The 15,489-nt window shown below is 42.1% G+C and overlaps 1 protein-coding gene across 1 annotated transcript; it reads left to right on the top strand.

Moving 5' to 3' along the window:
* Positions 1-1,031: 1,031 nt before the first annotated feature.
* On the top strand, positions 1,032-12,766 carry SNRPC (small nuclear ribonucleoprotein polypeptide C). The gene is made up of 6 exons (XM_030561334.1): positions 1,032-1,136; positions 2,723-2,765; positions 3,950-4,058; positions 8,093-8,182; positions 8,877-8,981; positions 12,411-12,766. Exons 1-6 carry the CDS (start codon positions 1,129-1,131, stop codon positions 12,533-12,535), a joined length of 480 nt encoding a protein of 159 aa, XP_030417194.1. The 5' UTR covers positions 1,032-1,128; the 3' UTR covers positions 12,536-12,766.
* The last annotated feature ends 2,723 nt before the right edge of the window (positions 12,767-15,489 follow it).

Here is a 15,489-nt window from a genome sequence, read left to right as displayed (position 1 = left end):
TCAATCTACAATCCATGCTCTGCTGAATGTTATTGAAAAGCAACTAGTGAGACATAAGGAAGTTAACTTCATGTTTATAGACTTTGCAGCCACTTTTGACTCAGTACATCAGCACTGTAGATAATGCTACATCAATATGGGGTGCCTGAGGATTTAATGTGTAAAACTGCACCACAGTGCATTTATCTGTGTGAGGATCAATGATTGTATTACAGACTGGTTTTCAGTAGAATCAGGAGGATGCCAGGGATGCATTCTTTCAACTATATTAGTTAATGTTCTAATAGTCTATCTGATGACAAAGCTGACTGAGGCCAAATTAGGAGGTTTGAAATGTAAACATTAAAGCACTGGTTCTCCCTGGGGCTACACAGAGGTCTTCCAGAGGATACATCAACTCATCTAGTTGCCTAGTTTTACAACAGGCTACATACAAAGCACTAGTGAAGGCAACACAAACTAAAATTTCATACAACGACTTGTTTATACTGCTCCCTATACTGGGGAATGTATGTACAATGAAATTTAAGTACAATATTTATATTCCAATTGATTTATTTTATGATTACATAGTAAAAATGAAAAACAGCCATTTTTCAGTACTAGTGGCTATGACACTTGTATTTTTATGTCTGAGTTTGTAAGCAAGTAGTTTTTAGGTGAGGTGAAACGGGGGGGTACACAAGACAAATCCTGAAAGCCTAGAAAGGTTGAGAACTACTGGTCTAGAGGGAGCAGAATGGGGGCGCTTAAGAGAAGGGGAATTTTGAAGGAACAGTATGGGGGCAGTACAGACAGGGTAGCAGCGGGGCAAAGTGGGGATGTTTTCCCCAGAGAAACGCTGTCCCTCCTCTCCACGCACTCTGAGAGTCATTTTCCGCAGGGTAAAGGGAATCGCTGAGACAGGATTGCGTTTGATCCTCGCGAGGCACCATCGGCGGCTGGGACGGGAGAAAAACTACAAGTTCCGGCCTGCAATGCGCCCGTGATCGTTGAGATAGTAGCAGAGAGCGGTAGGCTCTACTACGGGTGCCGAGGGAGAGTCAAACCAAAGCGCTCTGAAGGCGGGAAGTAGTCGCGTAGCGATTGTCTCACTTCCTGCTAACGGCGCCTGGGTTCCGGAGCAACATGCCCAAGTGAGTGAACCGGGCCCGGGGCCCCCGCGGGATGGTGGGGAGGCGCCTGGGGACCCCCCCTCCCGCTCAGTCACCCCCTGGGCCTTCAGAGTCTGCCGCTGCCCCGACTCCGGGAGCTGCGGGGGCCTCCTGGGGGAGCAGGGAGGTGAGGGCTGGGTCCGGATCGGCGAGAGACGGGGAGGGGCTGTGGCCGTTGAGGGGGGCATTGGCTTAGTGAGGGGGGACGGGTGGGGGGGTCTCTAGGGTAGGGGGCAGTGAGGGAGGGGGGAGGAGGAGAGTATAACTGTACAAAGCAAACTAGTTACAGCCCCAGTCCTGAAGAAGGAGGCCTGCGACACCCCTGGAATTCTGCAAGCTGGAAGGGCATAACGAGTGGGGTCACGCAGGGGTCAGGGCTGGGTCCGGTTCTGTTCAATATCTTCATCAATGGTGTAGAGAGTACACTTCTAAAGTTTGCGGATGATACTAAGCTGGGGGAGTGCAAGTGCTTAGGAGGGTAGGATTAAAATTCAAAATGATCTGAACAAACTGAAGAAATAGGATGAAAATCAATAAGGACAAACGCAAAGTACTCCACTTAGGAAGGAACAATCAGTTGGACACACACAAAATGGGACATGACTGCCTAGGAAGGAATATTGTGGAAAGGGATCTGGGGGTCATAGTGGACCATAAGGTAAATATGAGTCAACAGAGTAACCCTGTTGCAGAAAAAGCAAATGTCATTTTGGGATGTATTAGCAGAAGTGTTGTAAGCAAGACATGAGAAGTAATACTTTCTCTCTACTCTGTGCTGATTAGGCCTCAACTGGAGTATTGTGTCCAGTTCTGGGTGCCACATTTCAGGAAAGATCTGGACAAATTGGAGAGAGTCCAGAGAAGAGCCAAAAAAAAAAACGATTAAAGGTCTGGAAAACATGACTTGTGAGGGAAGATTAAAAAAAGTGGGTTTATTCTGGAAAAGAGAAGATTGAGAGGGGACAGGGTAACCATTTTCAAGTACATAAAAGGTTGTTACAAGGAGGAGGGAGAAGAATTGTTCTTAACCTCTGAGGATAGGACAAGAAGCAATGGGGTTAAATTGTAGCAAGGAAGGTTTATTTTGGACATAAGGAAAAACTTCCCAACTCTCAGGTTGGTTAAGCACTGGAACAAATTGCCTAGGGAGGTTGTGGAATCTCCATCGTTGGAGATTTTTAAGGGCAGTTTAGACAAACAGCTGTCACGAATGGTCTAGATAATACTTAGTCCTGCCATGAGTGCAGGGGACTGGACTAGATGACCTCTCGAGGTCCCTTCAAAGTCCTATGATTCTATGAACAGAAGGGTCTGCACATAAAGGTCTCCGTGTGGGATTGGGGCCCCAATGAATTTTTTAGATTTGAGACAGAAAAATATTGGGGTTAAATGAAGATAAAACTAAAAGGTTCAAATTTTTTCCTGCCAAAGTAAATGACTATTGATTGAGTTCTAGAAATAACAGGTTCTAACTGAAAATGTATATTTTTCATCTTGTACAGATCTTAAATATTGGACATAAGTAATAATTATCCCAGCTTCTAAAACATTTGTTTAATTTTCTGCAGGTTTTATTGTGACTATTGTGACACATACCTCACCCATGACTCGGTAAGTACTAAACTCTTTGTATTCATACTTTTCGAGTATCCAGTTAGAGATCAGTTTTTGCTTTGAAAAGATAGTACTGGGTACATTGCTACATAAATATATATTTACTTTAGGGATAATGTATCTGAGAGATTTTCTTAAACATTTTCTTAAACATAACATTGTAGCTTGGAGAGGAGGCACCATTATCCTTGAGACTGAATGGTACAATTTTACCAGGTTTGATTATTTAAACGGAAGAATACCTGTGAAAAGGAGAAGGGGATGGTCTAGTGTGATGTGGTGTGAAAGCATTGATTTGGGGAAGGCTTTTACCCTGTCAAATGTCTGTCAGCATTCATCCAACAGTAACATAAAAAACATTGAACATTTATTGTTCCCTCTCAGAAACAATAGATTTACTCTAAATTTTATTTTGGAACTGGATGATAAGTCAAACATCTTTCCTTCTATTAAAATGAAGATACAGGCTTGGAAAGAACATTTCCTTACTAAAATGAACCCCCCTCAAAATATTAAATTTTAAGTTTTATGTAAGATCTGTTTCTCCATATAAGCTGTACATCTCATATGATGTTTCATGGGTCCTTATAGATTTGCTAGTGTCATGCAAGTTCATATATCCAGTTCATGCCCCAGTGAGCATATTGGGGACAACAACATTTGTTCACATCATAGGAAACAAACTGATACAAAAATTAAACTAGATGTAGAGATCTGTAGCTTCTAAACACAGATATTGGACTATATCGGTCATCTGACTGTATATGCCAGTGGTTCTCAACCAGGGGTACACAGAGGTCTTCCATGGGTACATCAACTCTTCTAGATATTTGTCACATTTAACAATAATAAAAGCACTAGTGAAGTCAGTACAAACTAAAATTAAATGCAGACAATGACTTGTTTATGCTGCTTTATATACTATACTGGGGTGGCCAAACTTACTGATCCTCTGAGCCACATATGACAGTCTTCAGAAGTTGAAGAGCTGGGGCGCACTTGCTGGGGCTTGGGGCTTCAGTCATACTCCTGCTGAAGCCTCAGGCCCAGATAATGTGCTGTGACACTTTTTTGTATTTTTATGTCTGACTGCAAGTTGTGGTGGTTTTATATAAACTTGAAATAGATCTTTGGCTCATGTGTGCTTAGTGCATGGACAAAAGCATCTCTTCATTTTGCAGCCATCTGTGAGAAAGACCCACTGCAGTGGTCGGAAACACAAAGAGAATGTGAAAGATTACTATCAGAAATGGATGGAAGAACAAGCTCAGAGCCTGATTGATAAAACAAGTAAGAATAATCACCCCATGATCTAGATCATTTCACTTAAAAGGTTCCCTCCTACCTCTTTCCTGATCGTTGGAGAGATATAAATTATAATATTGAAGGTCCTGACTTGTGGGTCTGAACAGGAAAGTAATACAGAACCTTGTTATTGATGGGGTTTCACATGAGTGGTGGCTGCATTTGTAGGCTCTTAGTTTAAGGGTCATCTTCAGCTCAGATTTTTATGCATAACTCTCCACGTATTTCATTGGAGAGCCCTTTTGAAAGCTGATTGCATATTATCCTAAATTACCAAGTCCCAACACCTTATTGTGAAACAGGTTCCTGTATCAGCGACTTCTAATAGTCCTTTTTCCGCAGATCTGAAGGACATCTTTTGAGCTCCGTCCTATTGTGGGAGAGCCAAGACACTGTTCCATTTCTCTAGGGCTTGGTCTATGCTACCAACTTAAGTCAGTATAACTACGTAGCTCAGCAGTGTGGAAAATCCACACCCCTGAGCAACATAATTATATTGACCTAACACCGGTGTAGACAGTGCTGTGTTGATGGGAGAGCTTCTTCCATCAACATAGCTACTGCTTCTCGAGGAGGTTAAGTACCTATGCTGACCAAAGAAGCTCTCCCATCAGTGTAGGTAGCATTTTCATTAATCACTACCTCAGTGCAGCTGTGCCACTGCAGAACTGTAAGCCCTGGTCTACACTACGAGTTTAGGCCAAATTTAGCAGCGTTAGATCCATTTAACCCTGCACTCATCCACACGATGAAGCCATTTTTGTCGACTTAAAGGGCTCTTAAAATTGATTTCTGTACTCATCCCCGACGAGGGGATTAGTGCTGAAATCGAAATCGTCGGGTCGAATTTGCGTTAGTGTGGACGCACTTCAACAGTATTGGCCTCCAGGAGCTATCCCAGAGTGCTCCATTGTAACCACTCTGGACAGCACTTTGAACTCAGATGCGCTAGCCAGGTACACAGAAAAAGCCCTGGGAACTGTTGAATTTAATTTCCTGTTTGGCCAGGATGGCGAACTCAGCAGCACAGGTGACCATGCAGTCCCCCCCGAATGTTTCTGCGCTCCCTTTATCATCTCCGTCCCTGAGGTTATCGCCGATTAGAAGGCAGAAAAACCCACACTCGCAATGACATGTTTTCCGAGCTCAAGCAGTCCTCCCGCACTGATAGGGCACAGCGTAATTCATGGAGGCATTCAGTGGCAGAGGCCAGGAAGGAATTGCTGTTTGCTTAATGGCGAAAGTACCATGCCTTGTTAGTGATCCTGCCCGAGCCAGAACGCTGTGTCACATGCACTCTGCGCTGCAACATGCTCCACGCTGTATCAGCCTTGGGCGGGGGCATGACCACTTTGTAAGCAGGAAGGCCACAGATATATACATTGCATTAGGTAGCTTCTCTAGATAGAGAAAACATTCCTTTGCATTCGGCAAAGTCTGTGGCAAAAAAAGAGAAGCCCCGTAGTGTAGTGGTGATCACATTCACCTAACACACGAAACATCCCCAGTTCAAAACCGGGCGGAAACAGGTCACTGTTCCTTTTTCCGACTCCCGTCCTGCATTTTTAGTCTTAGAATAGACCACTCTGTGAAATTTTACTTGGAATTACATCAATTTTTTCAGTTAAATAATAAGGAAGCTCTCTCTAAGTTATAGCCCCGAGTTACTTACCCTTTCACCTGCTCTGATAAATTTACATTTTTGTTAGGGGCGGGGGAAAGTTTTCATGAAGCCTTTTATAGAGAGTAAATGCTATCTAGGACTCTGAAATAATCTTAAACTGGCCCATAGAGTGCAAACCTATTTCTGGATTTGTCATTCCACAAGTTGAACTGCTCCTTACTACTGTCCAGACTTCATGAGCCATGGGAGCAAGGGGCAGGCTGGGGTAGGTGCGAAGAGAAAAAAATTAAAGAAGAGAATGACCTGGAGTCACTCCCATTCAATGCTCTAAGAGGAGGATAGCCATGTCTGTCCAGACCCCCCTGATCAACCTCACTAAGGTCTGCCTCCTGAGTGGGACCCCAGCTGGCAGGAGCCGACGGACAGAGCCCCAGACTGGCAGTGGGCTGAGCCGCTCAGCCTGCTGCTGGTCTGGAGCTCCGGCCGTCAGCTCTGCTCAGCCCGCTGCCTGCCTGGAGTTCTGATCATCCGGGCAGGCAGTGGGCTGAGTGGGTCTGGCAGATGGGACCCCAGAAAAAAGACGCGAAATGATTGTCTGCTGTTGCTTTCATGGAAGGAGGGAGGGAGTGGGGCCTGATGACATGTACTCAAAACCACCCGCGATAAAGTTTTTGCCCCATCAGGCATTGGGAGCATAACCCAGAATTCTAATAGGCAGTGGAGACTGCGGGAACTGTGGAATAGCTACCACAGTGCACTGCTCTGTAAGTCGATGCTAACCGGGGTAGTGAGGACGCACTCTACCAAGTTAATGCACTTAGTGTGGACGTACGCAATAGACTGTATAAAATCGAATTCTAAAAAATTGACTTCTATAAAATCAACCTAATTTTGTAGTGTGGACATACCCTAAGTGTGCACAAGCCGTAGGATAGAAGGGATTTATTTGGTTCATCTTTCATATGGATTTGATTGTTCCCCATGATTGTTGCCTTTCTAAGGACTTAATCCTGCAAGTTGCCTAGAACCCTCTACTCCTATTAATTTCAACAAGAGTTAAAGGTTTTGAGCATTTTGTGCAGTTAGTGGTTAGCTTGCGCTCTTAAATATGAGGGTGTTTATTCCTATGTTTTGTCCTATCTAATATAACTGTAAAAGTTTAGTATCAGAGGGGTAGCTGTGTTAGTCTGGATCTGTAAAAGCAGCAAAGAATCCTGTGGCACCTTATAGACTAACAGACGTTTTGGAGCATGAGCTTTCGTGGGTGAATACCCACTTCGTCAGATGCATGTAGTGGAAAACCCACTGACGAAGTGGGTATTCACCCACGAAAGCTCATGCTCCAAAACGTCTGTTAGTCTATAAGGTGCCACAGGATTCTTTGCTGCCTGTAAAAGTTTACTTACGTAACTGTCGAATCTGGCTTTTGAAACATACTGGTCTCTTGGCCTCATTTGTATATTGAATGGCAATGAGTTCCACGGGCTAATTATGTATTGAGATTAAAAAAAAAGTGTTTCCTTTTATTACTTTTAAATATGTTGACATTGATCATCCCTTTTGTTTTTGTATTTTGGGAGTAAATAAAAGTGCTAAATTTCACTTCTCAATGCCATTAATAATTTTGCTACTTCTGTTATGTTCCTCTCGTTGGTCTCCGCTCTAAACAATCTGTCTCTTCAGTCTTCTCACATATGGAAGTGTATCTATGCCTTTCATTGCCTGTTTCTGAACAATTTCTTTCAGCTATATCCATTTTGAGATAAGGTCACTAGAACTGAACACAGTATTCCAAATGGGTGTTTATAATTGATTTTAAGAGGCATAATGCTGTCAGGATTTTCTGTTCCATTCTTTATATCCATTGTAGCCCTTTGTCTGATATTTTTGACCATTGCTGCACATTGGCCAGAGGTGTTCATGTAGCTACCTGCAGTTATGCCCGTGTCATCTCCCTGACCATTTGAAGTTAATTTAGAAGCTAACAGTGTGTATGAGTAGTTGATGTTTTCTTTCCTGTTAATTACTTTGCATTTGTCAGTGTGGAATTTCATGTGCTATCCCACTTCTCATTCAGTTAACTATGTGAAGTTCCTCACAGTCTGCTCTAGTTTTCGTTAACTTAGATAATTGGTATTTATACATCTTTTTAGGAAGGCAAAAGGCATACAGTGTGAACTTCCACCTCAGTAGAAGCAGTATTCAGGTTGGGACATGTTGAAGAGTCCAGCCAGTACTGCAGCTTTCAGGAGGCTCTGACTGTGTGTGATTTCAGCATGATGTAAATAATTATATTTAGGGAAAGAGTCGAGGTGGGGGAGAAACTCGTATTGTCAAATGCTATAGTAGTTCTATTGACAAATTAATCACTGTCTCTCCTTATTTCCTAATGTAGCGGCTGCATTTCAACAAGGCAAAATTCCACCTACTCCTTTTTCTGCTCCACCTCCTGCGGGAGCCATGATCCCCCCTCCTCCCAATATGCGTAAGTTTGAATATTGAGTTCTTGCGCTGTGAGTAGCATGCCAGCCATATACCTATTTGTTGGCTACTGCTCGCTTTCTTCAATAGGACTTTGCTGGAATTGTCCTCTGATTTAAAATATTACTAAGTAATTTGTGAACTCAGAATGTTCCCTGAGCTTGATAATGAAAATGTAAAGCAGTTCTTTGTGAATCCTCCAATAGCTTTGAATAATCTTGAGGTTTTTTAGCAATTTCATTCTAACATTTTGCACAGTGGTGTTAAATGAAATAGGCTGTAAAATAACTGTTCCTTCATTTGCTTGCTAGCTTTTTTTACTGTATCTCTAAGGAAGCCACTCATACCACTCATATTCTTGAAGTAGAAGAGAAACTATTTAAAATGCTCTGCATTCCATTTGGGAAATGGCTCCTTATTAGCTAAAGATCTTATCCCTGTTGCAGGACAGATTGGTCATTTTTATTAGATGTGCAACAGCTGGTGATTGACTAATTTCTTGGTTGCTGAAAAGTGAACTAAAATTGAAAAGGGATGTTCGTATATTATCATAAGAGAACGTATAAGACACAAACTGAAGATCTTTAGACGTTTACAAGTGTTTATTAACTAGGATTCCACATCACTTTTGCATCTGCTAGCAAGACACACATTAATTTAGATGTATGTATGATCAGTTTTTATACATGTTCTTTCAGCTGGCCCTCCGCGACCAGGTATGATGCCAGCTCCCCATATGGGTGGACCTCCAATGATGCCAATGATGGGCCCACCGCCTCCAGGAATGATGCCAGTTGGTCCTGGTAAGTCCCAGCCTGCAGAAACACATAGTTTCTAGTTTATTTTATTTTTTTATAATTGAGTACTGCACGTTTAGATTAGCAGGGTGATTGAGATATTAACAAACAACTGGAAACATCTTGATTCACAGCCAAGTGAAAGTCTGTAAATGATAGTCAATGGAAAATATCCTCTCTAAGCAGTTGGAGTACCTGAGTATTAAATTTATTGATACACACAAGCTTGTGGCCACTGAACTTCAGGATGAAGTCTAATCAGCTCTTGTTTGCTAAGCACTTGAGCCAGGTCAGTAGTTGGATGGGGAAAAAGCCGAAGTCTTCAGGTTGTGGTAGTATTTCAGTAGGTGATACTTTGTGCTCAGAGTCTGTACTGATCCACTGGCCTCTGCGTGGTGTTAGAGAATGCTGTCTTTCAGATGAGTGGTAAAACTGGTGTCCTTAGCTTTTGGTTATTAAAGTGGCATTAGTGACAAGAATACACCTCTACCCTGATATAACGCTGTCCTCGTGAGCCAAAAAAAATCTTACCGTGTTGTAGGTGAAACTGCATTATATCGAACTTGCTTTGATCCGCCAGAGCACGCAGCCCCCCCTCCCCCGGAGCACTGCTTTACCACATTATATCCAAATTCATGTTATATTGGGTTGCTCTATTTTGAGGTAGAGGTGTATCTGATAATCCTTGTGTTGAGGTCAAATTTTGGCTGATAATTTCATTATCTCCATAATTTTCCCCTGCAGTAAAAATTGGATACAGTTTGCCTGGTACCCCATATCTTTTTTGTTCCAGATCTTTAAACTATTTTAAACAGTATTGTTAATAGGGCCGTCAAAACAATTAAAAAAATTAATCACCAGATTAAACAAAATTAATCGAGATTAATCGTAGTTTCAATCACGCTGTTAAACAATAATAGAACACCAATTTAAATTTATAATATATTTAAATATTTTTCTGTTTTCAAATTTATTAAATTCAGTTACAACTCATATAGAGTGTAGAGTTCACTTTATATTTTTATTACAGATATTTGCACTGTAAAAAATAAACAAAGTAGTGCAATTTACAAGTCAAAGCATGAAGGTGCATACAAACGTTTAGCATATCTGGCACCTAAATACTTTTCAATGCTGGCTACAACAGTGTCATGTGAATGCCTGTTGTCACTTTCAGGTGACATTGTAAATAAGTAGCTGCAGCATTATCTCTCGTAAATGTAAACAAACTTGTTTTTCCTTAGCATTTGTCTGAAGAAGAATTAGAACTGAGTGGACTTGTAGCCTCTAAAATTTTACATGGTTTTATCTTTGAATGCAATTATTGTAAAAAAATTCCTCATTTGTAAGTTGCACTTCCGTGATAGAAATTGTACTACAATACTTGTATTTTTTAATGCACCTCATACTATTTTTTCTTTAGTGCAAATATTTGTAATAAAAATAACAATGTAAAGGGAGCACTGTACGCTTTGTGTTGTAATTGAAATCAGTGTATTTGAAAATGTAGAGAAACATCCAGAAATATTTATAACTAATTTAAATTTGTATTCTATTAATGCTTACCACTGTGATTTAAAACTGCAATTAATCATGATTACTTATTTTACTTGAGTTAGTTTGTTTTGGGTTAATCACTTGATTTAACTGCAATTAATTGACAGTCCTGATTGTTAACTTAATATGCTAAATTTGTGTAGCGCTAAATTGCATGCACTGCTAAGTAGTGTCTGTACCAGGGGTAGATATATTTTAGTGATAAGTGGAGATTGCAGTGTATTATGTGAAGTTTTGTAGAATTTGAAATCTTTTGGGGTGTTGCCAAGGAATGTAATCCCAGAAATATTAAGTGTTTTACAAGAATTATTAAAGAAATTGGTAAAGGAAAAATCAAAAGGATATTATGTTCCATCCCTGTACTGATGATATTGGCATAGGAAGGCTGGTTGTCATACAGCATGTCTGGGTTCAGTGAGTATTTCTACAGTTGGATCCAAGGAATAAAGCTATACATCAGCAGTGGTGCAGTGTCCTTTATGATGCTCTTCTCAGTAGCAGAGAAGCAGCTCTCAATAAGGGGCATAAAGAGTGGACTTTATATCTCAGACTAACCGACATTGCAATGCTTGTCCTTGTGAGAGGTATAAATGGCCAATCTTCTGAGAACACTTGAATAATTGATTCAACATGATCTAGTGCAGGGGGGGCAAACTTTCTGGGCTGAGGACCACATCTGGTTGGGGAAATTGTATGCAGGGGAGGGGGTGCAGTGTGCAGGAAGGAACTCAGGGCAAGGGATTGGGGCAGAGGAAGGGTGTGGAGTGTATGAGGGGGCTGAGGGCAGGGAGTTGCGGTGCAGGAGGGGGCTCAGAGCAGGGGTTCAGGAGGGGTGCAGACTGAGGGAGGGGGCTCAGGGCAGGGGCTTTGGGTGCACAGGGGTGCAGGTGCAGCAGAGAGCTCAAGGCAGGAGGTTGGGCCGCAGGAGGGTATGGGATGTAAAAGGGGGCTCAGGGCAGGGGGTTGGAGTGCAAGAGGGGTGCATGGTGCAGGCAGGGGACTTAGGGCAGGGAGTTAGGGGGCAGGGTGCAGGAGGGGTTTGGGCTTCAGGTTGGCAGCGGCATGCGCCAGGGCCAGTGCAGGCTCCCTGCATGCCTACCCTGTCCCCTGCCCCGTGCTGCTCCAGGAAGCACTGTGGCCCAGAGAGGAGGTGGGGGGATGTTGGAGGGCTCCGTGTGCGGTGGGGGGATGTTGGAGGGCTCCGTGTGCACTTCCCTTGCCCTTCCTCCAGGTACCTCCCCCGAAGCTCCCATTGGCCGTGGTTCCCCATTCCCAGCCAATGGGAGCTGTGGGGGGCAGTGCCTGGAGGCAAAGAGCCGGGGTCTGCAGGTATGTTGGGCTGTCCATTGCTGAGAGAGCGCGGGGCCCATGGTGCCACGGGGGCAATCCTGCAGGCCAGATCCAAAGCCCTGAGGGGCTGGATCCAGCCCATGGGCCGTAGTTTGCCCACCCCTGATCTAGTGTTGGTAATGATTCAAGCATTCCTTTTTGATTATGCTGTCAGGCAAAGAGACAAGAAGTATGTTATTTGGCCATTCTATAGCACATTCCATCAGAAGATATCAAAGCACTTTCTAAACATTAGTTTCCTGACATTTCTGTGAAGTAATTAAGTTATAGTTTATCCTCCTATAAGATAATGATTATGTCAAAATTAGAAACATAACCCTGGCTCCTAGTCCTATAATCCCTAGACACTCTCTCAGGAAGACTTATTCCCTGTATCCAGAAGACTTGCAGATCAATTGTTTTATTCTTTCTAAACTTAGAATATGATATTTCTCAGCGGACTGACTAAGGTCAGCCTCTTTCAAACTGTTCTGTACTGATGTCTAATCGGCCTATTCTGATGCTTTCTATTTTTCTGCCGTGTTGTAGCTCCAGGGATGAGGCCGCCCATGGGAGGACACATGCCAATGATGCCAGGCCCTCCAATGATGAGACCTCCTTCCAGGCCAATGATGGTGCCAACGAGGCCAGGGATGACCCGTCCAGAAAGATAGAAATAGAAGTGGAGCTACACTTTCCTTTGTTTCTTTTTTATGTTCTTCACCAGAACATCATGGTGCTGCATCTCCAGGATTTTATATCAAAACGGTGTGATGACAAGACCTGCTGCCCCTTCAAACTGCAGAAGGTCTGATCTAGGGAGCACTGGACTGATGCATTGTAACTGTTTTTTGCACCATTTGCTTTTGAAACATAACAATAAAATGTTGATGCTGGTTTAGATAGAGAGAATTGTGTGTGTCTGTGTGTTGCGATCTCCAGTAAAATGAGAAACCTGATATGTGGATCCCCTCACTAACCCCATTTCATCTATGGCCTTGTGCTACATTTGTCTTTTGTGCTGTCTTCTCTGAGATTTCCATTGCAACATCCTTCTATCTCTTTTTGATAATTTTCCCCCCTGTTTTGATACACTGTGGTGTGTTCCCTGCAGTATGAAACACTTTTATAAAACTATAAATGCAGGCTAATTTTTAATAAAAATACAATGTCTGAAGGGACTGCAGTGGTATCCCTGCAACATTCAATAAAACCCTGTGCTGCTGCCAGATATGATGTATTTCCTAATGTGCTGGCCCTTCCTCAGAGAAACTGTAGCAATTCTCTGCTATAGCCCCAGGGACACATTGCTCTAGTGTTATTTATTGCAGTAAAGTAGCTCTCGTGTGTAGGGGAATATTTGCCTTTGCTTGTGCTGTACCTATAATGTAAATAGACAGTATTTAAGTCATCAGTGCTGTCAGACTAGCAACTGTTATCAACCCTAGTTTCACTTTTCAAATTTAAAAAAAAGTTCTGTTGCACCAGGCCCAGGGCCACTTAGCTGTAATAATGGGCTCTTGTTTTTGGAAGTGCCATGCTTTATTGAAGTTCCACATCTGCATTGCACTAAGACAATTTCACACCACATACAAGCAGAGTAGCTCTGTATATTTTGGCTCTAATATTGGGTAGAAAATTATTTCTATGTTCAGAGTCTCCTGGATTGTACTTGCTGTGTCTAATGTGGTGGTGGTGGTGGGAGTTATTTACGTTCTACAAAAAGTATTTGGTCAGCCAAGTTACTTATCTGGAACGCTGTGGTGGTGGTTTGCTACTTAAGGGGCAAGGCAGTATAAGGGCTTGTGGGATGCTATAGTCATAGCCATAGTCCTTTGCTCAAACAAGTACAAGCGTAGTGGCTATCACTGCTGGATGTGTTGTGTAGCTGAGAAAAGGAGTCAGTTTTTAAACACTCAGCTTCTTGTTCCAAGAGTAGGGTTGAAATATTGAAATTTTGAGAATCAAAGCTATCTAAAAATCACTCTTGCGATGTTTTGAGAGGTCCTTAGCACTGAATTTGCTCATGAAGTATCCACAGGGCTTTGTGGGGTGTTAAGTGTTATTGGTGTTCAATTGTTAATCATTCTATAGCACTTCTTATCCTGAAGGATCTATCTCAGGCAAAGTATGCGGCTGTTTCTTAAGTTTAAGGCCAGAAGGCACCATTAGTTCATAGTCTGACCTGTATGTCACAGGCCATTACTTTGCACCCAGTTTTGAACCCAATAACTTGTGTTCTTTATTTGGCTAAAGCTGATTTTTCATAAAGATATCCAGTCTTGATTTGACGATACCAAGAAATGGAGAATCCACCACTTGCCTCGGTAGGTTGTTCAATGCTTAATCACGATTACTGTTTAAAAAAAATTGTGCTTAATTTCTAATTTGAATTTGTCTGACTTCAGCTTCCAGACAGTGGTTCTTGTTATGTCTCTCTCCATTAGATTAAAAAGCCCTTTAGTATCTGCTATTTTCTCCCTGTGAAAGTACTTGTATGCTCTAATCAAGTCACCTTTCAATCTTTTTGATAAGTTAAATGGACTGAGCTGTTTTAAGTCTCTCACTGTAAGACATTTTCTTTAGCCGTCAAATAATGTTTGTAACTCTCTTCTGCACCGTCTCCCGTTTTTCAGCATCTGTTTTAAAAAATGTGGACACCAGAACCGGAGGCATTATTGCAGTATTGGTCTTTCAGTGGTGTGTACAGAGGTAAAATCTCCTTACTCATATTTGATATTCCCCAGTTGATACATCTGAGGATAGCTTAAGCCCTTCTTGGCACAGCATTGCACTGGGAGCTTGTGCTGAATTACTTCTGCACTATGACCCTATAATCCTTTTCAGAGTCACTGCTTTCCAGGATCTGCTCCCCCATTCTGTAGTGTGGCCTGCATTTGTTGTTCCTAGATGTGTTACTTTACATCTGGCTGTAATAAACATTTTGTTGAATAGCCCAGCTTACTAAATGATCCAGATTGCTCTGTAAGGCTGTCCTGTCCTCATTATTATTTACCACTGGGCCAGTCTTTGTGTTATCAGCACTGATTTTGTATTGGCTTCCAGATGGTTGATGAAAATGTTAAATGGTGTCAGGTCTAGTACTGATCCCTGAGGAACCCCACTGGAAACAACTCTGTGGTGATTCCTCATTGACTATATATTGAGATCAGTTAGTTAGCCAGTTCTGATTCAATTTAACATATGCTTTATTGACATGGTAATAGTGCTAACTATTGAATTGGAATGTTATGTGGTACTAAGTCCAATGCTTTATAAAAGTGTTATCACACCTATGCAATTACCTTTTCTCAACCAAATTTATAATCTCTTCTAACAAACCTGATTTCATTCTTTGACAAGACCTATTTTCCATAAAGCCATGTTGACTGGCATTAATTATATTCCTGTTCTTTAATTCTTTATCAAATGAATCCTAGATCAGCTTTTCCATTACTTAGCCTGACCTAAATCCTGGGCAAACATCCACCTCAGGCAGTAGCATGACCATCTTTATTGCAGCACAGTGATAGGGGAAGAGGAGACCTTAGTTAGGAGCAAAAGGAAAACCCTCTTACCTATAATATCAGGAGATGTTGTCTTTTTACAGCAAAGCCTTGGTTTCTAA

Source organism: Gopherus evgoodei, chromosome 4 (assembly GCF_007399415.2).
Source record: "Gopherus evgoodei ecotype Sinaloan lineage chromosome 4, rGopEvg1_v1.p, whole genome shotgun sequence".
Lineage (NCBI taxonomy): Eukaryota > Metazoa > Chordata > Testudines > Testudinidae > Gopherus > Gopherus evgoodei.
This window is presented reverse-complemented; position numbering and strand designations above follow the sequence as displayed.

Bases quoted from the DNA above. Each gene is read 5' to 3' on its own strand.
- SNRPC (XM_030561334.1), top strand. The intron at 4,059-8,092 runs GTAAGAATAATC...TTCCTAATGTAG, and splicing joins GAGCCTGATTGATAAAACAA to CGGCTGCATTTCAACAAGGC. The intron at 8,183-8,876 runs GTAAGTTTGAAT...ATGTTCTTTCAG, and splicing joins CCCCCCTCCTCCCAATATGC to CTGGCCCTCCGCGACCAGGT.